Source organism: Lithobates pipiens, unplaced genomic scaffold, assembly GCF_037356315.1.
Source record: "Lithobates pipiens isolate NorthernLeopardFrog02 unplaced genomic scaffold, aLitPip1_a1.2 Scaffold_28, whole genome shotgun sequence".
NCBI classification, from domain to species: Eukaryota; Metazoa; Chordata; class Amphibia; order Anura; family Ranidae; genus Lithobates; species Lithobates pipiens.
In genome coordinates, this window is record NW_027507789.1 from 134502998 (window position 1) to 134527481 (window position 24484).

At 47.2% G+C, this 24484-nt stretch overlaps 1 protein-coding gene across 2 annotated transcripts in view; it reads left to right on the top strand.

The window, feature by feature from the left end:
* LOC143935605 (uncharacterized) overlaps positions 1-24484 on the top strand; it is a 101483-nt gene that overhangs the window by 39997 nt on the left and 37002 nt on the right. For both annotated transcript variants that reach the window (XM_077459593.1, XM_077459591.1), the window contains one exon: positions 16834-16903. In XM_077459593.1, coding sequence (XP_077315719.1) covers positions 16834-16903 — 70 coding nt within the window. The remainder of the gene's footprint in view (positions 1-16833; positions 16904-24484) is intronic.

Here is a 24484-nt window from a genome sequence, read left to right on the forward strand (position 1 = left end):
TTGAATAATGACAAAAAAAAAATTTTTTTTTTTTTTTACACAAATTTGTCACTAAATGATATATTGCTCACACATGCTATGGGCGTATGTGAAATGACACCCCAAAATAAATTCTGCTGCTTCTCCTGAGTATGGGGATACCACATATGTGGGACTTTTTGGGAGCCTAGCCGCGTACGGGGCCCCGAAAACCAAGCACCGCCTTCAGGCTTTCTAAGGGCGTAAATTTTTGAGTTCACTTCTCACTACCTATTACAGTTTTGAAGGCCATAAAATGCCAAGATGGCACAAAACCCCCACAAATGACCCCATTTTAGAAAGTAGACACCCCAAGCTATTTGCTGAGAGGCATGTTGAGTCCATGGAATATTTTATATTTTGCCACAAGTTGCGGGAAAATTACAAACTTTTTTTTTTTTTTCACAAAGTTGTCACTAAATGATATATTGCTCACGCATGCCATGGGCATATGTGAAATGACACCCCAAAATAAATTCTGCTGCTTCTCCTGAGTATGGGGATACCACATATGTGGGACTTTTTGGGAGCCTAGCCGCGTACGGGGCCCCGAAAACCAAGCACCGCCTTCAGGCTTTCTAAGGGCGTTACAGTTTTGAAGGCCATAAAATGCCAAGATGGCACAAACCCCCCCCAAATGACCCCATTTTGGAAAGTAGACACCCCTAAATTTAGGGGTACACTAGTGAGACTAGGTAATAAATGGCGGGTGCCCTGAAACTATAAAAAAATAACTAACCAATCAGCGTCACCTGTAACAGTTATATGGTGATCACTGGTGAAAGGGTTAACTAGGGGGCAATTAGGGGGCTTTAAAAAGCTGCAGCGAACCTAAATACCTACCTGCCTAACTAGCGTCACCTGTGACACTAATACAGCGATCAGAAAAACGATCGCTTATTAGGCTGGGTTCACACTGGAGCGATGCGGGAACGCCACGAATGCGCGGCGGGTTCCCGCATCGCATGCCTCCCGGCGGCAGTTCACACTGCCCTATGCGAACTGCTGGGAGTGTCAGTGAAATGTTACTGACACCCCCAGATCAGTTCGCATATCGCAGTGCGATCTGCAAACTCGGATCGCATGGTGTGAACACCCATGCGATCCGATTCTGCTGCGGGCCAAAAAAAGGGTCCCGTGCGAATTTGCGGCGGGTGCGGCGGGTGCGGCGAATGGCTGAACTCGAATCGCACAGAGATCGGATGTGATTTGCACTGCAGTGCGGTGCGAATCACATCCGTTCTCATAAACCGCTGCAATGTGAACCCAGCCTTAGTGACACTGGCGACGGGGGGTGATCACGGGGTTAAACCTTTATTGGGGGGGTTAGGGGGGTACCTTAGAACTAAAGGGGGCTAACCCTAACTGCCCTAACAGTTATTAGTCACAAATGACACCCGCCGGGTGATCAGGGGGTTAAACCTTTATTAGGTAATAAATGGCGGGTGCCCTGAAACTATAAAAAAATAACTAACCAACCAGCGTCACCTGTAACAGTTATATGGTGATCACTGGTGAAAGGGTTAACTAGGGGGCAATCAGGGGGCTTTATGCGGTAGTATATGGGGGTCCCTGGCGCTATAAAAAGCTGCGGCGAACCTAAATACCTACCTGCCTAACTAGCGTCACCTGTGACACTAATACGGCGATCAGAAAAATGATCGCTTATTAGGCTGGGTTCACACTGGAGCGATGCGGAAACGCCGCGAATCCGCGGCGGGTTCCCGCATCGCATGCCTCCCGGCGGCAGTTCACACTGCCCTATGCGAACTGCTGGGAGTGTCAGTGAAATGTTACTGACACCCCCAGATCAGTTCGCATATCGCAGTGCGATCTGCAAACTCGGATCGCATGGTGTGAACACCCATGCGATCCGATTCTGCTGCGGGCCAAAAAAAGGGTCCCGTGCGAATTTGCGGCGGGTGCGGCGGGTGTGGCGGGTGCGGCGGGTGCGGCGAATGGCAGAACTCGAATCGCACAGAGATCGGATGTGATTTGCACTGCAGTGCGGTGCGAATCACATTCGTTCTCATAAACCGCTGCAATGTGAACCCAGCCTTAGTGACACTGGCGACGGGGGGTGATCACGGGGTTAAACCTTTATTGGGGGGGTTAGGGGGGTACATTAGAACTAAAGGGGGCTAACTCTAACTGCCCTAACAGTTATTACAGTCACAAATGACACCAATGCAAAAAAAAAAAAAAAAAAAAAAAATGACATTGGTGTCACTGTGACTGGGGGGCAGGGGTAATTGGGGGGGTGATCGGGGGGTAAAGGGGGGGTGTGAGTGTGCCTGGCATGTTCTACTGTGTGTGTGAGTGTTGGTGCAACTTACTGATCCGCTCTCCTCCGTGTCGGAACGAAAAATACCGACACGGAGGAGAGAATACATCACTTCCTCTCCTGTGTTTACATTACAGGAGAGGAAGTGATGTCACCGGGGATTTCTATTCGTCGGGAGCGATCGCGAGGGGGTGGCCATGAATGAATGGCCGTCCCCTCGTCCGGGATCGCTCCCGAACGAATACCGACCGCCGCAGGCACCGGGCGGGGGCCCGATCGGGCCCCCGACTCGCGGGAGGCAAGGGACGTACATGTATGTCCTTATGCCTGCCCGTGCCATTGTACCGACGTACATCGGCGTGCGGCGGTCGGCAACTGGTTAAATAGTACAGGCACTCCCCGAGTTACAAACCTCTAACTTACCTATGACTCATACTTACAAATGGAGGGAGACAACAGGAAGTGAGAGGAAATCCACCCCTAGGAAGGGAAATTTACTCCTGTAAATCATGGTAAAAAGGTGTCTCCACTGAACCAATCCTTGTTTCCATGGCAACCCAAAATCTTTGAAATCTAATTGCCACAAGGACAGAAAGTGAGGTTGAGGTGAAATCTTCTGAACATGGGCACAGACAGCAAAACAAATATTACAAGGGTGTTACCCTTTTCCTGTGCTATCCAAAAAAGCTTACAAATATTTTTTTGTGCTGGAGTTCCACATAAAAAATGCACCTGTTCCAACTTGCATCCAAATTCAGCTTAAAGTGTTAAAAAAAAACAAGACCCTGCATTCATATATCTGGTCTCCCACAGTACACGGAACATGGAAATGCAATAATTTTAGTAAATATAAACTGCTGAATACTTGTCTGGTTAAAGCTTGTAGGAGGAGTTTTCATTCTACACTGACTGTCCTATGAGGCTGCAGTACCCCTGACCCTCTGTCTGGACAGTGCTGATTGGCCCTGTGCTGATAACATGCACCCTCCCAATTAAAAAAAAAAACTCTAGCAATACACACCAAACTGAGCATGTGCAGAGTGACACCAAAGGCTCTACTATAAGGAGAAGATTGGGGACAGTGGAAGAAGGGGGAATGAGAGAAGACAGGATCAAACAGCCCTTTTTTACACAATGCAAATGATTAACCCCTTAGGTTCCACAGTGAATATAACAAGCATGCTTTACTGCATATACACCCTTTTTTTACTGTTGTGGGTTTAGTAACATGTTAAGAGCAACCTACAGGGGACTGCTTGTATTTGGCTAACTGCTGAAATAATTTGTAGAATGGGTCCTGAACAGGCAGGCATCCTCAGAATCTCAAAATACTGCCAGGAGATATGCTTTAACATGAACGCTCATCAGTCAAGATTTACCAGATATCACTGGGCAAAATTTTTGTTTGATTGCAAGTCGCTTGGTCACAGAAATGTTGTTTGGAAACATTGTTGTAAAATACCTATTGGTGGCCTCTGCTGAAAAAAGATCAAACTTGTGCTTAAATAAGGGTCCTCTACTTTCTCCGGTCTGTGCCCCTTTGTCAAACCTTTGCATGGCCTTCATATTGGGTGTATTCCCTTTTGTGTATGTGTGTGTGTGTGTGTGTGTATATATATATATATATATATATATATATATATATATATATATATATATATATATATATATAATATACCAGTTTTCTATATTTTTCCTGAAGGGAAACTACAACTATCTAACAACATGTTAATAGTACTATCCATCTCAAAGGGTGTACTCCCTATATATTAGTCCTATACTGACTGAAAGGTTATTCCAGATTTGTAACGAGTTAACAGTACTCATCTATCTAAGGGATTTATTTCTCCCATATTACCAATCTATACTAACCTCTGCCGGCACTCTTTGTTCCACACACTCAGTATCTTAAATACAGTATATTATCAGGATATGCCCGGGCAATGTTTATAACATTAAACCAATTAACAAGTGTCCACCCATTGTTTGTCATCATTAATGACATACCCACTTTCATATAACTGTTTATGGACATATGTTTGTCACCCTGTAGGTACTGTAAATATCTCCTAAACTTCCCATTTTTAAGAGATATTTACTATATACACTACCACCGACGTCATCCGCGCATGCACTCTGAAGGAACAACTGTGCTGTTTCTTCAGGACCCTATGCCGTGACCAGCGGCTCCTGTGGGCATGCGCTGGGGTGACATCATTGCGGTTCAGGCCAATCGCGTCGCCGTAGCCTGTGAACCTGGAAGAAACACCGGGGAAGATGTTGGCAATCTCAGCAGTGTGGGAGCACCGCTGCAGGGCTTAGTTCAAAGTGAAAGTAAACTCCCCTATCATTTTCAGCCAAGGAAGCTGCCATCTTTGCCTCTGTTTAATCTTCAACTCAGGGGCGTAACTATAGGGGGTGCAGCAGTCGCGACCGCAACCGGGCCCTGTGATGCAGGGGGCCCATGCAGCCCCCTCTACATATGGCCGGCAGCAGCATAGGCAGCTAGGGGTACCAGTGCACCATGCACACAGGTGGTGGAGGTGGAGGGTGACTAGCAGAGCTCCATGCTCGACTATCGCACTGGCTGCTCTTTAGTTGTGCATTCCCCGCATGACCTGTGTCCTCGGCCGGCTCCTCAGAGTACCCCTCTCCTGCTCCATGCATTGCCGCTCAGTCCGATGTCTGTTATCCCCAGCCAGAGTCCCGCCCCCCCCCGAGTCCGGCCCACACTGCACTGCATACTTCTCCCGGGTAAACAAACTTTAAGCACACAGATGCAGTGCAGCCCTATGAGAGCCCCCCAGAGGACACTGCAGGCTTGTCTGCCAGCCCCCCTCCTCCCCCGTCATACACAGATGATGAAAGGTCTTTCTGGGAGATATGCTGATCACCCGTCCAGCACACTGGATGGAGCCCAGGCCAACATGGATGAGTGTGCTACCTACAGCTTGGTCATGGTGAGTGAGAAGTCCTCATCCCCCACACACTATTACATACCCCCTCCATCTCCCCCTGGGGACAGGGACCCCTTCTCACGTGGGGACAGGGACCCCCTCCTCCCCTGGGGACAGGGACCCCTTCTCACCTGGGGGCAGTAACTTCATCTGCCCTGGAGAAAAGGACCTCATCTCTTCTGGGGACGGGGACCCCATCATGCCTAGGGACAGTCCCCCAATGGGGCACCTAAAAATTTAAAAAAAAATAATAAAAAAAACTACTGATACCAGTGGTGGAACTACAGGGCTCACAAAGGTCATACCTGGTACCACGCCCTGGAGTTCCACCGCCGGACTCGGAGGGAAGGGCCCTGGCTGGGGTTCAGGGGGGCCCTTTATGGTTTCTTGCATCGGGGCCCTGAAGGTTCTAGTTACGCCACTGCTTCAACTGCTATGGTGCTGCACATGTGATTCGTTATGACACCAGCCATTGGATCATTTGATAGTTTGGCTGAGAGCACAGCCAATGTGCAGTTTGCATTCCTGGCATTCCTTTTTTTTTAACTGTTTAAATCAATGGGTTTACTTCCACTTTAAGTATTTTGTAATAAGCTAGTATGCGATGCATACTAGCTCATTATGCCGTTGTCTTACAGGTTTTTTTCTTTTGGGGGGGGGTTTACAACTTCTTTTAATAATACCTGTTAGCCCCTGTACACACGGTCGGAAATTTCCAAAAACCAAATCCGTCGGATTTCGCCCGTCGGATTTTGTCCGTCGGATCTTGTCCGAAACTGTTGCATACACACGGTCAGACAAAGTTGACGAAAAAATCCGATCTTTCAGAACGTGATGACGTAATTTCGTTACGATGGGACTACATTCAGGATAGTAGCCAATAGCTTTGATGTAGGAATTTGATCTGAGCATGCGTGGCACTTGGTCCGATCAAAATTCTCTACACATGATCGGAGTATATCCGATCGGCCCAGTTGGTCGGGAAATATTTCCAACATGTTGGAAAATTGGGTCCGACGGATATTCCGACGGAATCAGTCCGATGTATACCACACACAGTCGGATTATCCGACGACACGGTCCGATAGGACACATTCCGACGGATTCTCCGACCGTGTGTACAAGGGCTTAGAAACGAATACACATGTTCTTAAAGTATATATTTGTGTATTATTGTGCAATCTTAAAGTTAATTAATCCTAGACACACTATCAGCATATTTGTGATTTACATTCTGTAAACCTATTCTGGGCATATTTCCAGACTGTCTGCGATTATCTTTCTAGTTCTCATGTTCAGTACCATCTTTTCTATGATGACAGTGTTGTCAAATATGAGACTGTTCAGCTAAAAGCAAATGTTAAAGAATCACTCTAAGTTAAGTCACAGTAAAGCACAAAGTAAAGTCAATATTATGGGGGGCTTTACAAGACCCTTTACAACTCTGTACCCCTCAAAGGTCATTCCACTGCACCCAGTCTGGCTAGAACCTCTCTCCAAGTTTTTGCCTGCATCTTGTTTCTAAAGGGCCCTTTGTCGTCTTCTGCACATTCATTTGGCCTACTCATCTGCAGTTCAATAGGCACATGGAGATCCCTGCAGAATAATAGTTGGGCAGATCTTCTTTTTTTATCCTGGGCAGAATTTGCTCATAATAATCGTACCTCCGAAGCTATCGGGCAAAGTCCATTCCTTATTAATTATGGCCTTTGTCCCAGGATGCTTACCTATATTTTCCTAACTGCCCATTTTTTAAGGGTAAACCGTTTTTTGATTTCCACTAAAAATATTCACCTTTGTTTACATTATGTCAGACTTGCTACTCAGTTTAGCAAGCCCTTCACAGTTCCTCCCAAAGATAACCCAAAAAACCTGTAAACTTAGGTTGCCCCATTCCTTTGTATCCTCAATTAATTCCATGTGTCTCTCTATGATTATAAATCAGTATTACCACACATTCCCCCCTCATTGTCCTTTTTCATTGATGTGGAGGATGAGTATACATTGCAGCAAATTCTTCACTTCAGATTTCTGAAATTGTTTGTCCTGAAAAGCCTATTGATCTGAGGAGCATTCTTGGGTCTTCAAGATGGACTTACATGCTGCCTGACTGCTCAGATTTACAGCAATCAAAAAAATAAGGGGCCCTAAGAGGGGGTATTGTGATAGGTCAGTCCCAATTGGTCTGACCCACAGTCGCTGGGGCTTGCAGGTCTCCTATTGTAGCCATTTTTGCTCTAGCAGCATGCATACAATGCCTTTTTGTGTCTGCAGCTGTGTCAGTGACCTCATCTAGGTCTTCTTCTTCCTGTGCTGCCTATTCTTACTGGTTCACACCTCAAGCATTTCATAGATGTGAGCTTGTGTTGTACTGTGGTTTATATTAGTACTACAATGCCAAAAACCTCTTGTGCACCTGTGAACAATTTCTCAAAATGGCATATAAGGAAGCACAGATTCCTCATTAAAAAACAGTGCTTTGAGTTCCTTAGCTCTGGTATTCTATGTTTATTCTGTGTACTATGTCTACTTCCAGTTCTTTGTACATGCTATCTGAACAATGTTCTATACCAGGAGTCTGCGGCCCGAGGGCCAGATGTGGCCCATGGCTAGCCGTTATCCGGCCCCTGGGGCACTATTACTCCCGCTAACACCAATAGGGCAATATTTCTCACCTATGCAAATGATGGGATATTATTCCTCGTACTATTGGGTGCACTACTCTTCCTATTGGCCACTAGTGATGGCCGAACGGTTCGCCCGGCGGTCGTTTCGCGGCGAATTTCCGACATTCGCGGTCCGCACGTTCGAACGCCTTTTTCCGTCGTTCGCCGCGGCGGACTTACGTGTTTAATGTATACAAGAACTTTAACCTTTGGTGACACGTTTATCATGTGATACAGGACAGCCAATTGAGACATGACAGCACATGGACACTTGTACATTCCCCCTAACCTATAAATACACCCGATCCGGTGGCCATTTTACATTCTTTCTTCTGTTAAGATAGGGACAGGTTCCTGTGTGGAGTAGGGAGAGATAAACCACTAGCTATTTGGTACACAAAAGTTCTTTTCAGGACTGGTATAGGTGTTAGGTGTTGATAGGTTTGCTGTGCTGCTGATTCTTGCAGCAGCCTGAGTGTCTTTTGTTAGTTTAGAGAAAGGGAAAGGACGGTGTATGCTACAGGGACAGCCAGATTAGTCTTTCATCATCATCATCATCATCATCATCATTAGCTGTTACTATCAAGGTCCACAAAAGAGCTGTTCCAGTAACCACTAATCGTTCTCTTTTTTTGCCAATTTGTATAGGGACAGGAAGGAAGCAGTGTTGTCAGGCAGTGAGGGTAATTTTAAAGACTTGCTGTTATTATTAGTTCCACAAAGGTTCTTTTCAGGACTGGTATCAGTGGTACAGTAATAGGCTTGTACATGTATAATATTCTTTCTTCCAAATATAGAAAGGATATTATACTTGACTGCTGCCCTTCTGCTGCAGTCTGCTAAACATTCACAACTCACTTGTTCCACAAAAGTTCTTATAAGGACTGGTAACTTGGTATAGGGTGCTACGGTACATAGGCTTGAGTGCGGTACAGTCTGCTGTTCTGTAAGGACCGCTATCGGTCCACAATAGATAGGGTTGACGTGCACCACTGCTGACCGCTGCCCTATACTGCAGCAGTCCTTCAGCGGTATAGGGACTGACGTACAGTCTGCTAATCACTAACACACAACCTGCTTGTTCCACAAAAGTTCTTATAAGGACTGGTAACTTGGTATAGGGTGCTACGGTACATAGGCTTGAGTGCGGTACAGTCTGCTGTTCTGTAAGGACCGCTATCGGTCCACAATAGATAGGGTTGACGTGCACCACTGCTGACCGCTGCCCTATACTGCAGCAGTCCTTCAGCGGTATAGGGACTGACGTACAGTCTGCTAAACACTAATACACAACCTGCTTGGTCCACAAAAGTTCTTATAAGGACTGGTAACTTGGTATAGGGTGCTACGGTACATAGGCTTGAGTGCGGTACAGTCTGCTGTTCTGTAAGGACCGCTATCGGTCCACAATAGATAGGGTTGACGTGCACCACTGCTGACCGCTGCCCTATACTGCAGCAGTCCTTCAGCGGTATAGGGACTGACGTACAGTCTGCTAAACACTAATACACAACCTGCTTGGTCCACAAAAGTTCTTATAAGGACTGGTAACTTGGTATAGGGTGCTACGGTACATAGGCTTGAGTGCGGTACAGTCTGCTGTTCTGTAAGGACCGCTATCGGTCCACAATAGATAGGGTTGACGTGCACCACTGCTGACCGCTCACCTATACTGCAGCAGTCCTTCAGCGGTATAGGGACTGACGTACAGTCTGCTAATCACTAACACACAACCTGCTTGTTCCACAAAAGTTCTTATAAGGACTGGTAACTTGGTATAGGGTGCTACGGTACATAGGCTTGAGTGCGGTACAGTCTGCTGTTCTGTAAGGACCGCTATCGGTCCACAATAGATAGGGTTGACGTGCACCACTGCTGACCGCTGCCCTATACTGCAGCAGTCCTTCAGCGGTATAGGGACTGACGTACAGTCTGCTAAACACTAATACACAACCTGCTTGGTCCACAAAAGTTCTTATAAGGACTGGTAACTTGGTATAGGGTGCTACGGTACATAGGCTTGAGTGCGGTACAGTCTGCTGTTCTGTAAGGACCGCTATCGGTCCACAATAGATAGGGTTGACGTGCACCACTGCTGACCGCTCACCTATACTGCAGCAGTCCTTCAGCGGTATAGGGACTGACGTACAGTCTGCTAATCACTAACACACAACCTGCTTGTTCCACAAAAGTTCTTATAAGGACTGGTAACTTGGTATAGGGTGCTACGGTACATAGGCTTGAGTGCGGTACAGTCTGCTGTTCTGTAAGGACCGCTATCGGTCCACAATAGATAGGGTTGACGTGCACCACTGCTGACCGCTGCCCTATACTGCAGCAGTCCTTCAGCGGTATAGGGACTGACGTACAGTCTGCTAAACACTAATACACAACCTGCTTGGTCCACAAAAGTTCTTATAAGGACTGGTAACTTGGTATAGGGTGCTACGGTACATAGGCTTGAGTGCGGTACAGTCTGCTGTTCTGTAAGGACCGCTATCGGTCCACAATAGATAGGGTTGACGTGCACCACTGCTGACCGCTCACCTATACTGCAGCAGTCCTTCAGCGGTATAGGGACTGACGTACAGTCTGCTAATCACTAACACACAACCTGCTTGTTCCACAAAAGTTCTTATAAGGACTGGTAACTTGGTATAGGGTGCTACGGTACATAGGCTTGAGTGCGGTACAGTCTGCTGTTCTGTAAGGACCGCTATCGGTCCACAATAGATAGGGTTGACGTGCACCACTGCTGACCGCTGCCCTATACTGCAGCAGTCCTTCAGCGGTATAGGGACTGACGTACAGTCTGCTAAACACTAACACACAACCTGCTTGGTCCACAAAAGTTCTTATAAGGACTGGTAACTTGGTATAGGGTGCTACGGTACATAGGCTTGAGTGCGGTACAGTCTGCTGTTCTGTAAGGACCGCTATCGGTCCACAATAGATAGGGTTGACGTGCACCACTGCTGACCGCTCACCTATACTGCAGCAGTCCTTCAGCGGTATAGGGACTGACGTACAGTCTGCTAATCACTAACACACAACCTGCTTGTTCCACAAAAGTTCTTATAAGGACTGGTAACTTGGTATAGGGTGCTACGGTACATAGGCTTGAGTGCGGTACAGTCTGCTGTTCTGTAAGGACCGCTATCGGTCCACAATAGATAGGGTTGACGTGCACCACTGCTGACCGCTGCCCTATACTGCAGCAGTCCTTCAGCGGTATAGGGACTGACGTACAGTCTGCTAAACACTAATACACAACCTGCTTGGTCCACAAAAGTTCTTATAAGGACTGGTAACTTGGTATAGGGTGCTACGGTACATAGGCTTGAGTGCGGTACAGTCTGCTGTTCTGTAAGGACCGCTATCGGTCCACAATAGATAGGGTTGACGTGCACCACTGCTGACCGCTGCCCTATACTGCAGCAGTCCTTCAGCGGTATAGGGACTGACGTACAGTCTGCTAAACACTAATACACAACCTGCTTGGTCCACAAAAGTTCTTATAAGGACTGGTAACTTGGTATAGGGTGCTACGGTACATAGGCTTGAGTGCGGTACAGTCTGCTGTTCTGTAAGGACCGCTATCGGTCCACAATAGATAGGGTTGACGTGCACCACTGCTGACCGCTGCCCTATACTGCAGCAGTCCTTCAGCGGTATAGGGACTGACGTACAGTCTGCTAAACACTAATACACAACCTGCTTGGTCCACAAAAGTTCTTATAAGGACTGGTAACTTGGTATAGGGTGCTACGGTACATAGGCTTGAGTGCGGTACAGTCTGCTGTTCTGTAAGGACCGCTATCGGTCCACAATAGATAGGGTTGACGTGCGCCACTGCTGACCGCTCACCTATACTGCAGCAGTCCTTCAGCGGTATAGGGACTGACGTACAGTCTGCTAAACACTAATACACAACCTGCTTGGTCCACAAAAGTTCTTATAAGGACTGGTAACTTGGTATAGGGTGCTACGGTACATAGGCTTGAGTGCGGTACAGTCTGCTGTTCTGTAAGGACCGCTATAGGTCCACAATAGATAGGGTTGACGTGCACCACTGCTGACCGCTCACCTATACTGCAGCAGTCCTTCAGCGGTATAGGGACTAAGAGTTTTGTCACAGGGTCATTTAAAAAATGACATGCAGAGGAAGAGGCAGGCCCTTCCGCAGGGGTGGTAGGGGTAGGGCAGGAGCAACAGGCTTGAGCCAAAGTGGGAAGTTGCAGAAGGTGCGTTCAATTACTTTAAAGGATGCACCAGACTTGGTTGAGTGGCTCGCTCAGCCTTACTCTTCTGCACCCTCCTCATCCTCTCGATCTGCACCCTCTTCTTCACTCTCTGCTATGTGCACCCCCAAAGACACTACCACCAACAACACGACCACCACCACCACCACCACATACCTTCCGCTTGAGTCACTGGAATTATTTTCCGATCCATATCAAGAGGACATTTCTGATGCGCAGCCACTCTTGGTATTGGATCAGGAAGAGGAGGTAGCAACAAGCGCTACTCAGCAGTCTGACGCCAGTACCCAGATCAGCCCAAGGAGGAGGTTGGTCCCCGGTGTTGCTGCCTACTCCGAGATCTCTACTTATAGCGGTGGGGAAGGTGACGTTGATGATGACGTGTCTAGTGATGTCACGTGGGTGCCCACAAGAGAGGAAGAGGAGGGGAGTTCAGAGGGAGATATGGACCAGCAGATAGGGAGGAGAAGCAGCAATGACTTACATTGCACAGCAGGGACAAAGCAGACTGCAAATGTATCAGGAGCGAGTCATCGACCATGTACGGTCACATCTGGCGCTCCCAGGACACCGGCACATGGCTCCGCAGTGTGGGCTTTTTTTAACGTGTCCGCTGCTGACAATAGCGTTGCCATCTGCAATCTTTGCAGTCAACGCGTTAGTCGCGGTAAGCCCAATACTCACCTAGGGACGACCGCCTTAAGAAGGCACATGAGCAGCCATCACCGAGCCCAGTGGGAGCAACGGAACACACAAAGCCACACTGCAGGCTCTCACCGTCCAGCCTCGTCTTCTACTTCTCCTTCTCCTCTCTCCTCACAATTGTCCTCCACTCCACCTTCCATCACGCCAAGCTCACATTTTTCTGCAAAAAGGCAGGCTTCCGTGGGCCTAATGTTTGAGCGTAAAAAAATGATGATGCCGGATAACCCTCTTGCCCAACGGTTGGCGGCTGGCTTGTCAGAACTCATAGCCCGCCAACTACTGCCATATAAACTGGTGGACTCGGAGGCCTTTCGCAAATTTGTGGCCATTGGAACACCACAATGGAAGGTCCCAGGAAGGAAGTATTTCTCAGAGAAGGGCATCCCAGAGCTATATGGCCATGTTCAGCGGCAAGTGAATGTATCTCTGGCACACAGTGTCGGTGCCAAGATACATCTGACCACAGACACGTGGTCTAGCAAACACGGGCAGGGAAGGTATATCAGTTTTACTGCCCACTGGGTGAACCTTCTGACGGCCGTCAAGCATGTAACCCGTGGCACCCGTGTAGATTTGGTTTTACCGCCACGGATTGCATGCAGGCCTGACTCTTCTTCTCCTCCTCCTACTCCATCCTCCTCCCTCTCCTCCTCAGCTGCCTCCTCCTTTTCCGCTGCTAGCGTCTCTTCCACTGCACCGCCCAAGCTCCCCAGAACCTATTCCACATGCCAGGTGAGACGTTGCCATGCCGTGCTGCGTCTGTTGTGCCTGGAAGCAAAGAGCCACACTGGCCCGGCACTCCTTTCAGCTTTGCGTTCACAGGCAGATGAGTGGCTAACACCGCTCAATTTGACAGTTGGTAAAGTGGTGTGTGACAACGGTGCCAATCTGCTTAGCGCATTGAAACAGGGCAAAATCACGCACGTGCCGTGCATGGCACACGTCTTAAACTTGGTCGTGCAGCGATTCCTTGTCAAATACCCTGGGGTCCAGGACATCTTGCGGCAGGCAAGGAAAATCTCGGCCCATTTCAGAAGATCTTACACGGCCATGGCTCGCCTTGCTGACATTCAGCGGCGACACCATCTGCCGGTCAGACGTCTTATTTGCGATTGCCCGACGCGATGGAACTCAACCTTCTATATGCTTGATAGGCTGCTCCAGCAGAAACGTGCAGTTAACGTCTACCTGTATGAACTCTGCGAAAGAAACGGTTCTGGGGAGCTGGGTTTTTTTTCACCGCGCCAGTGGCTGCTCATGCGCGACACATGCAGACTTCTGCGGCCATTTGAGGAGATCACCAAACTGGTCAGTCGCAGCCATGGCGCCATCAGTGACATGGTACCTTATGCCTTCTTTCTGGAGCGTGCATTGCGTCGTGTCATTGATCAGGCTGTGGAGGAGCAGGAGCGGGAAGATGAGGAAGTCGCAATGCTGGATGAATTCCCAGGGGGGGCTACTCTATCTGAGACAAGTCAACAACAGGAGTCTGATGAGGAGTCAGAGGAGGATGGTGCCGGGGCGGATGAGCAGGAGCAAGAAGAGCATGCTTTAAACCTTTCTGGGATCCCTGTTGTGCGAGGATGGGGAGAGGAGAATGAAGAGGACGACATTATCCTGGATGATGAGCAGGAGCCAGGCCACCACACCGCTTCCACTTTAGTGCAAATGGGGGCCTTCATGCTCCAGTGTTTTAATAGGGACCCCCGTATAAAAAGCATGAGGGTCAAGGACCAGTACTGGGTGGCAACGTACTTAGACCCCCGGTACAAACACAAAATGGCGGAAATGTTACCGCCGTCGCAGAGGGCTGTCAGAATGCAGCACTTCCAGGCCTTGCTTCGAGAAATGCTGCATTCTGCTTTTGCGTGCGCTGGCAGAGGAGCAATTCCCACTCCCAGAGAAGGATTTGCGGGTACCAATCCAACAGCGCCTGCAAGAAGAGGCCGGTTTGAAGATGTGTTGGTGACTTCGGATATGAGGTCATTCTTTCAGCCGACCCATCGACAGGTGTCATCCGGATCCAGCATCAGGGAACGCCTAGACCGTCAGGTGTCCGACTACATTGGGTTAACGGCCGATGTGGACGCTCTGAGGAGTGATGAACCCCTAGACTACTGGGTGGGCAGGCTTGACCTCTGGCCAGAGCTTGCCCAATTTGCAATCGAACTGTTGGCTTGCCCCTCATCCAGTGTCCTGTCCGAAAGGACGTTCAGCGCAGCAGGGGGGATTGTGACCGATAAGCGTACTCGCCTAGCTCACCACAGTGTTAACTACCTCACATTTCTAAAAATGAATGAGGCATGGATCTCGGAGGAATTCAACACATGTGACCAGTAGACCATGTATATGTCTATAAACTATTTTTTTAATCAAGCACACAGACCTTCTTAATTCATTTGGCTCACTTCCTTGACCCAAAAAAGCACACCGTACTATATGCCCCTACCCTCCTCTTTGAAGAGGTTGAGCGGTGTCATATTTCTACTGGGGCTGCTTATGATATCCCTGTGCTGTGCTGACTTCCTCCTGGGGGTTCTTATTATGAAGGGATCACACTATCCCTGTGCTGTGCTGACTTCCTCCTGGGGGTTCTTATTATGAGGGGATCACACCATCCCTGTGCTGTGCTGACTTCCTCCTGGGGCTGCTTACGGTGCTGCTGTCAGTGCTGTATGTCACGGTGCTGCTGTCAGCGCTGTATGTCACGGTGCTGCTGTCAGCGCTGTATGTCACGGTGCTGCTGTCAGCGCTGTATGTCACGGTGCTGCTGTCAGCGCTGTATGTCACGGTGCTGCTGTCAGCGCTGTATGTCACGGTGCTGCTGTCAGCGCTGTATGTCACGGTGCTGCTGTCAGCGCTGTATGTCACGGTGCTGCTGTCAGCGCTGTATGTCACGGTGCTGCTGTCAGCGCTGTATGTCACGGTGCTGCTGTCAGCGCTGTATGTCACGGTGCTGCTGTCAGCGCTGTATGTCACGGTGCTGCTGTCAGCGCTGTATGTCACGGTGCTGCTGTCAGTGCTCTGTATTACGGTGCTGCTGTCAGATGCCTCTATCACGGTGCATGTGTCATTCCGGTATGTCACGCTGCTGGTGATCATCTCCTGCACCCTCTTCTTTGCCTACCCTGGTCCCTGACCTTCCCTCTCCTCCATTGCCTTCATTAGCTCCATAGTCCTGAATTGTTAGAACAATTTCCCAAATAAAATAAAAATGCTTGTAGTTATCGATCCCAAATTCACCTCATACATGTATTATGTCATTGTCCAGATGGTGGGACTACGTTTTACCCCCTAATAATTACCACGTGGCCGCAAATTCGACATGAAGGTTTGCAAAGTTCGCCTCCCATTGAAGTCAATGGGGCCCGCGGCGAACGGTCGGTTTCGCGAACGTTTGGGTCCGTTCGCATTTCGCGTTCGCGAAACGTCCCGTCGGAAGTTCGTCCATCACTATTGGCCACCAACCCTGAGGCTATTTTTATTCTAACTGATGCTGGGCCCGGGACATTTTCTGCCCCCGCTGACCACAATCCGGCCCTCCTAAAGTCTGAAGGACAATAAACTGGCCCTGTCAGCAGCAACCATAGATAGATTCATGCAATGCATGAATCTATCTATGGTGATTAGAGAGTGACAGGAGAATGGGGACGGCGCTCCTGCGCCCTTTATGGACGCACCGCCACTGCCTTGAGAGTAGAGACCTTCAGCTGGCAATGGTCCTTCTACCTGTCAAACATTTTCTGCACTCTGAGATGTTGAGGAGATCTATAAAGTAGGGCTAGGTGGATTCTTACGTTCCTAATTTGTTACCCAGAGTTTATGTAGTAGTCTAGACTTACAAGTCATGCATTCAATGTAACAACATTTCTTATGGCCTATTAGATTGTGTAAACTCTCATAAATGTCTGTCTCCTCAACCTCCTTTTCTTTTGAAACAGCATTTGGTATCCTGTAATTTCAAGAATGAGGAAGAAAATGCTTTGTGGATTGAAAAGAAGACTGAGAAAGGTGTGTAGTTTTATCAATATAGTCAACACTACCAGTTTTAAAATTTATATTGAAACAACATATTTTAAAATCTGACGCAATGCTTTAAAAAAAAGCTCTTGGTATAAACCTTTTACTAATGACACTTTTTTTTCAGATGCTTGTAGTTCTGCAATCCAGAATTCTGTGTAATACTTTCATAAAGACTTAAAAAATGTAAATATGGCTCAAATTCTTACCTGAATCAATCAGAATACTTTAATGCTTCCCTAGCCACTTCAGCCCCGGACCAATAAACACCTTAAGGACCAGAGATCTTTTTCCAATTTCGCACTGCGCTGCTTTAACTGGTAATTGCGCGGTCATGCAATATTGCACCCAAACGAAATTTACGTCCTTTTCTTCCCACAAATAGAGCTTTCTTTTGATGGTATTTGATTGCCTCTGCGATTTTTATTTTTTGCGATATAAATGGAAAAAGAGCGAAAATTTTGAAAAAAAAAAGATATTTTCTTCTTTTTGTTATAAGAAAAATCGAATAAACTAAATTTTAGTCATACATTGAGGGCAAAATTTATTCAGCCACATGTCTTTAGTAAAAAAAAATGTCAATAAGCGTATATTTTTTGGTTTGCGCAAAAGTTATAGCGTCTACAAACTAGAGTACATTTTCTGGAATTTACACAGCTTATAATTTATGACTGCCTATCTCATTTCTTGAGGTGCTAAAATGGCAGGGCAGTACAAACCCCCCCCCAAATGACCCCATTTTGGAAAGTAGACACCCCAAGGAAATTGCTGATGGGTATGTTGAGCCCATTGAATATTTTTTTTTTTTGTCCAAAGGGATTGAATAATGACAAAAAAATAAAATAAAATACATTTTACAAAAAGTTGTCACTAAATGATATATTGCTCACACATGCCATGGTTATATGTGGAATTGCACCCCAAAATATATTCCGCTACTTCTCCCGAGTATGGGGATAGCACATGTGTAGGACTTTTTGGGAGTCTAGTCGCGCACAGCACCCCAAAAACCAATCACCACCTTCAGGATTTCTAAGGGTGCAAATTTTTGATTTCACTCCTCACTACCTATCACAGTTTCGAAGGCCATAAAATGCCAAAATAGCACAAAACCCCCCAAAATGACCCCATTTTGGAAAGTAGACACCCCAAGCTATTTACTGAGAGGCATGTTGAGTCCATGGAATATTTTATATTTTGCCACAAGTTGCAGAAATATTACAAACTTTTTTTTTTTTTTGCACAAAGTTGTCACTAAATGATATATTGCTCACACATGCTATGGGCATATGTGAAATGACACCCCAAAATACATTCTGCTGCTTCTCCTGAGTACAGGGATACCACATGTGGGGGACTTTTTGGGAGCCTAGCCGCGTACGGGACCCCGAAATCCAAGCACCGCCTTCAGGATTTCTAAGGGCATACATTTTTTATTTTACTCCTCACTACCTATCACTACCTATCACAGTTTTGAAGGCCATAAAATGCCAAGATGGCACAAAACCCCCCCCAAATGACCCCTTTTTGGAAAGTAGACACCCCAAGCTATTTGCTGAGGGCCATGTTGAGAACATTGAATATTTTTTTTTTGTCCCAAGGGATTGAATAATGACAAAAAAAAATAAATTTACAAAAAGTTGTCACTAAATGATATATTGCTCACACATGCCATGGTTATATGTGGAATTGCACCCCAAAATATATTCCGCTACTTCTCCCGAGTATGGGGATACCACATGTGTGGGACTTTTTGGGAGTCTAGTCGCGCACGGCACCCCGAAAACCAATCACCACCTTCAGGATTTCTAAGGGTGCAAATTTTAGATTTCACTCCTCACTACCTATCACAGTTTCGAAGGCCATAAAATGCCAAAATAGCACAAAACCCCCCAAAATGACCCCATTTTGGAAAGTAGACACCCCAAGCTATTTACTGAGAGGCATGTTGAGTCCATGGAATATTTTATATTTTGCCACAAGTTGCGGGAATATTACAAACTTTTTTTTTTGCACAAAGTTGTCACTAAATGATATATTGCTCACACATGCTATGGGCATAAGTCAAATTACACCCCAAAATAAATTCTGCTGCTTCTCCCGAGTACGGGGATACCACATGTGGGGGACTTTTTGGGAGCCTAGCCACGTACGGGACCCCGAAAACCAAGCACTGCCTTCCGGATTTAAATATAAAATGCTACCAAAAAAACTGTTAGCGATCGCAGGGATCCGTCCTGACTCTGCGATCGCTGCAGTTATGTGTTTAGTGTTTTGTAAGTGATCGATCGATACTGCACTTGGGTGGGCTGGGCAGAGGGGCAAAACGCAGGTGCTAGCAGGTATCTGGGCTGATCCCGCTAACAATGCATTTTTTTGGAACCCTAAACTGCTGGGGACGCTAGTATAGATCTGATCAGATCAGATATTGATCTGTTCAGATTCTATACCACTGCGGGAGGTTTATGCTTTGCGTGTGGGTGTTAGCGGTACTGGCACTAACCTAGCGCTGCCTGGGGCGACGCAGACCCTGACCCTAAAACCTAATTGATATCACCCGCCGGGTGATCAGGGGGTTAAACCTTTATTGGGTAATAAATGGTGGGTGCCCTGATGCTATAAAAAGCAAACTAACCAGAGTCACCCGTAACACTTATACGGTGATCAGTGGTGAAAGGGTTAACTAGGGGCATTCAGGGGGTTCACATTTTTATTAGGTAGTATATGGGGGTCCCTGGCGCTATATAAAAACCTGACGGGGAACCTAAATACCTAACTGGCTAACCAGCGTCACCAGTGACACTTATACTGTGATCGCTGGTGAAAGGGTTAACTAGGGGCAATCAGCGATCAGAAAAAGTGATCGCTTAGTGACACTGGCAAAAGGGGGTGAAAGGGTTAACTAGGGGCAATCAGGGGGTTAAAACCATTATTGGGTAGTATATCGGGGTACCTAGCGCTATAAAAACCTGGCGGTGAACCTAAAAAAAAACTAGCTACCTAGCGACACTAATGCAGCGATCAGAAAAATGATCGCTTAGTGACACTGGCAAAAGGGGGTGAAAGGGTTAACTAGGGGCAATCAGGGGGTTAAAACCATTATTGGGTAGTATATCGGGGTACCTAGCGATATAAAAACCTGGCGGTGAACCTAAAAAAATAACTAGCTACCTAGCGACAGTAGCGACACTAATGCAGCGATCAGAAAAATGATCGCTTAGTGACACTGGCAAAAGGGCGTGAAAGGGTTAACTCTAGGGGCAATCAGGGGGTTAAACCTTTATTGGGGGGGGGTAGGGGGCTACCCTGGACCTAACACTAACTGCCCTGACAGTTTTTACTGTTACAACTGACACTGAATGCAGTGATCAGTAAATAAATGATCAATGCAATCAGTGACACTGTGACTGGGGGGGGAGGGGGGCGGGGGGGGATCGTGGGCGATCGGGGGGGTTTGTGTACCTATGTGTACCTATGTGTCAGTGTAGTGTTTTGGTGTACTTACTTTTAGTCTTCTCCTCGTAGTCCGGTCAAAAAGACTGCCCCGAGGAGAATGACATCACTTCCTCCTTCCTGTGTATACAATACACAGTGGGAGGAAGCTTCTCATTGGCCAGGAGCGATCCAGAGGGGGTGGCCAGAAACCAACGGCCATCCCCTCATCACGGATCGCTCCTGAAGCGAACCGGACCGCCATATCCAGCGGGAGGGGGTCCGATCGGACCCCCCACCCGCTGGAAGGCAGGCACATACATGTACGTGCTTGTGCCTGCCTGTGCCATTGCGATGACGTACAATGGCAATACGGCGGTCCTTAAGTGGCTAGAGAAATTACGAAGTTACAGTTGCTCTCGGTACAAGAACAAATGAAAGTAGAACTAATGGCAAAACTTTTTTTTTCAGAGGGTAGATGGATTAGAACACTTTTTTTTTTTTTTTGCTGAAATTATTACTCTCACGATACCCATTCTTAACATTATATAAAAATAGCCATCAAAATCCAAAGACCAGTTTTACTCCTAGTGTCTACATTCAAGGGAAGAATTATATAGTTTAATAGCCATAGGCAGAAATGATCTCCTGTGGCGTCATCGGTGCATCAAGGTTGTAACAATCTACTGCTCAGACTGACCAGCTTATTGAGGAGCAGATGGAAGGAGTTGTCAAAGATGGAACATATATTGGACAGCATTCTCCTCTCTGCCATTGAATCAACCTCCAGTCCAACAACCTTGCCAGCCTTGTGGATTAGTCTATTGAGTCTGTTTGTGTCCGCCACCCTCAACCTACTTCCCCAGCATACCGCCGCATAGAAGACAGCACTGGCACCACAAAGTCATAAAACGTCCTCAGTCATTTCATGCCCCAAGTCTTTTTTTATTTTGGACTGCAAAGTGGAAGGGTCCTTTTTTACTGCCTACTGAATTGACCACTTCTTATAGGGTCCAATGTCATGATCTTGAAGACCCCTGTGGCAGTGGTATTACATCATGTCAAGGAGGCAGCACCAAAACACATTCAGTGGATGTTGTGGGTGGTCACAAGACAACTTTTTTCTATCTTTAAAATGTGAGTGGGGGGTAAGGTGGGAGGTCAAAATCTGCCCAGATGCGTAAACAATATCCTGGAGCTGCCGTATTTGAATGGCCACAGACAACATAGAGAATTTAGAACTGTTTTGTGTGTCATTTTTGCCCCAGTCTTGGGTTTGAAAGGATAATATTTTGTTACATAACACATTTGTCAATGAGACCAACATTCCAACACCGCTGTCTGGACCTAGTATGTCTTAATATTTTGTCTTTTCTGTTACTGTGGAAATGTTATAACAATTTGTCTTGTGGTGGAAGAATAGTTGCCTACATACATTTGAATAGGTATATGTAAGGTATATGTATACCTTTTCATAAAGTAGTTAGACATTTTCTCAAAAGAAGATGGTATCCGACACCACAGATTGGTGCAAGATAGCCTTTTGTACATTACAACATCTTCTCACAAACACATGCTTCCCAAATAAATCCCATTTTGTGTGATAAATAGGCTCAGAACAGTATAACATATTCATGTGTAATCTTTTATTCAGACAACAAAGCTTTGAAAAGCATTCTGTGTATAGTTGTTGCATAAAATCATATGTGATAATATACAATAAAAAGCTAGTAAATTAAATATTCATGCAGAAAATGATGCAGCACAAAGGAAATTAAGCATACCATAGGCCAGGCATGTCCAAAGTCCGGCCCGCGGTCCGGTTTTGAACGGCCCGCCTGCTCTTTCTCAATTTATTGTGCCATTGGAGCAGGGCTGTCAGATGAGCCGATCCCTGGCACTGTGAGAATCTCCGTGAGCTTCAAAAGTGAAAGTAAAGTGCAGAGGATTGTGCTGTGCTCTCTGCTTCCCCCTACAGTGCAGTACCCGGCTGAATGAGGAAGCTGCAAAAGGTACTGTACTACAAGCTAGATTCGTGTTAAAAAGGCCTGTATTCATGTGTGTATGTGTGTATGTATGTATGTGTATGCATTGTGTGCATGTATGTCTGTATGTGTGTGTGCACATGTGTCTGTATGTGTGTGTGTGTGTGCACATGTGTCTGTATGTGTGTGTGTGTGTGTGCACATGTGTCTGTATGTGTGTGTGTGTGCACATGTGTCTGTATGTGTGTGTGTGTGTGTGCACATGTGTCTGTATGTGTGTGTGTGTGTGTGCACATGTGTCTGTATGTGTGTGTGTGTGCACATGTGTCTGTATGTGTGTGTGTGTGTGCACATGTGTCTGTATGTGTGTGTATGTGTGTGTGCGTGTGAACATGTGTCTGTATGTGTGTGTGTGTGTGTGTGTGCGTGTGCACATGTGTCTGTATGTGTGTGCGTGTGCACATGTGTCTGTGTGTGTGTGTACATGTGTCTGTATGTGTGCGCGCACATGTGTCTGTATGTGTGTGTGTGTGCACATGTGTGCACATGTGTCTGTATGTGTGTGTGCACATGTGTCTGTATGTGTGTGTGTGTGCACATGTGTCTGTATGTGTGTGTGTGTGTGCACATGTGTCTGTATGTGTGTGTGTGTGTGTGTGTGTGTGTGTGTGTGTGTGTGTGTGTGTGCACATGTGTCTGTATGTGTGTGTGCGCACATGTGTCTGTGTGTGTTTTTTTGTTTTTTTGTTTTTTTTTTATTGCACTGCACCAAAAGCACCCTACATTTTCCAATGTGTGGGGTACCATTAAGAATTAACGGTGCCCCCTAAAGTGCAGAGCATTCGTCTGTGTGTTGGGAACGAGTGCGACAAAGGCAAGAGAATTCTTGTTGGGCTGTGTATTAGTTCTCGGATGGACACACTTAGACCGAATTTTCAATGGTTCAAAGAATGTCAGGCAAAATGGTCGGCCCTCAGGCATGTTCACTTCATCAAATCCGGCCCACTTTGAAAAAAGTTTGGACACCCCTACCATAGGCCATTGGACTGCCTATCAGATCTGCACATACCTCCTTCAGACCTGATAGGCAGCCAACCCAACTAAAGGAGCACAAGCAGCAAAGCCAACTAGTGCCGCGTACACACGATCAGACTGTTTGGCGGACTTAGCCCAGCAGACAAATCGCCTGACTTTGAAGCGGAGGTCTGCCGGACTTTCCGAATGAGCGGACCTGCCCACACACAACGGGGCTTTTGGCGGGAGTTTGCCGTACTTTTGAAAATGAACAGACTTGCCCACACACGGAGGAATGTCCATTCATTTTGAACGTGGCTCCAGGTAGCCGGGACTAGCGAAGGAGGTCAATGTCGACGCCTTCGGCGGCGAGATTGACACGTCGCTGGCCCCGTCACCTGGTATACACTTAAAGGGGCAGCCCTACACCGAAAAAACAGCATAGGGTCCCCCCAAGGTCCATATAAGACCCTTATCCAAGCACGCAGCCTGGCCGGTCAGGAAATGGGGTGGGGACGAGCGAGTGCCCCCCCCTCCTGAGCCATACCAGACCGCGTGCCCTCAACATGCGCCCCCCACCCCAAAGCACCTTGTCCCCATGTTGATGAAGACAAGGGCCTCTTCCCGACAAGCCCACCCCCCCACCCTATGTGAATGAGTATGGAGTACAATGTACCCCTACCCATTCACCTGTGAATTTTTTTTTTTTTAAAAACACCACACAAGGGTTTAAAATAATTTATTGCACAGCTCCGGGGGTCTTCTCGCCAGACTCCTCCACTATCTTCTGCTAGCTCTTTTACTAGCGGAGGAGCCTGGCTTTCTTCTTCGTTGCCGCCCGGAGGTCTTCTTCCGACTTTGAGGGTCTTGTCCCCCTATTCGGGGGTCTTGTCTCCCTCTTCGGTTCTTCTTGCCGGGCCTCCGCTTTCTTCCTTTAGCTCTTACTAGCGGTGGCCCGGTCTTCTGTCACCGCCGCCGCCTCTTCTTCTGACTTCGGGGGTCTTGTCCCCCTCTTCGGTTCTTCTTGTCGGGCCTCTGCTCCTTCTTCCAGCTCTTTTACTGGCAGTGGCCCGGTCTTCTGTTGCCGCCTTCTCTTCTTTTCTTCTCTTCTTCTCTACTTCTCTTCTTCTTCTTCCTTGAG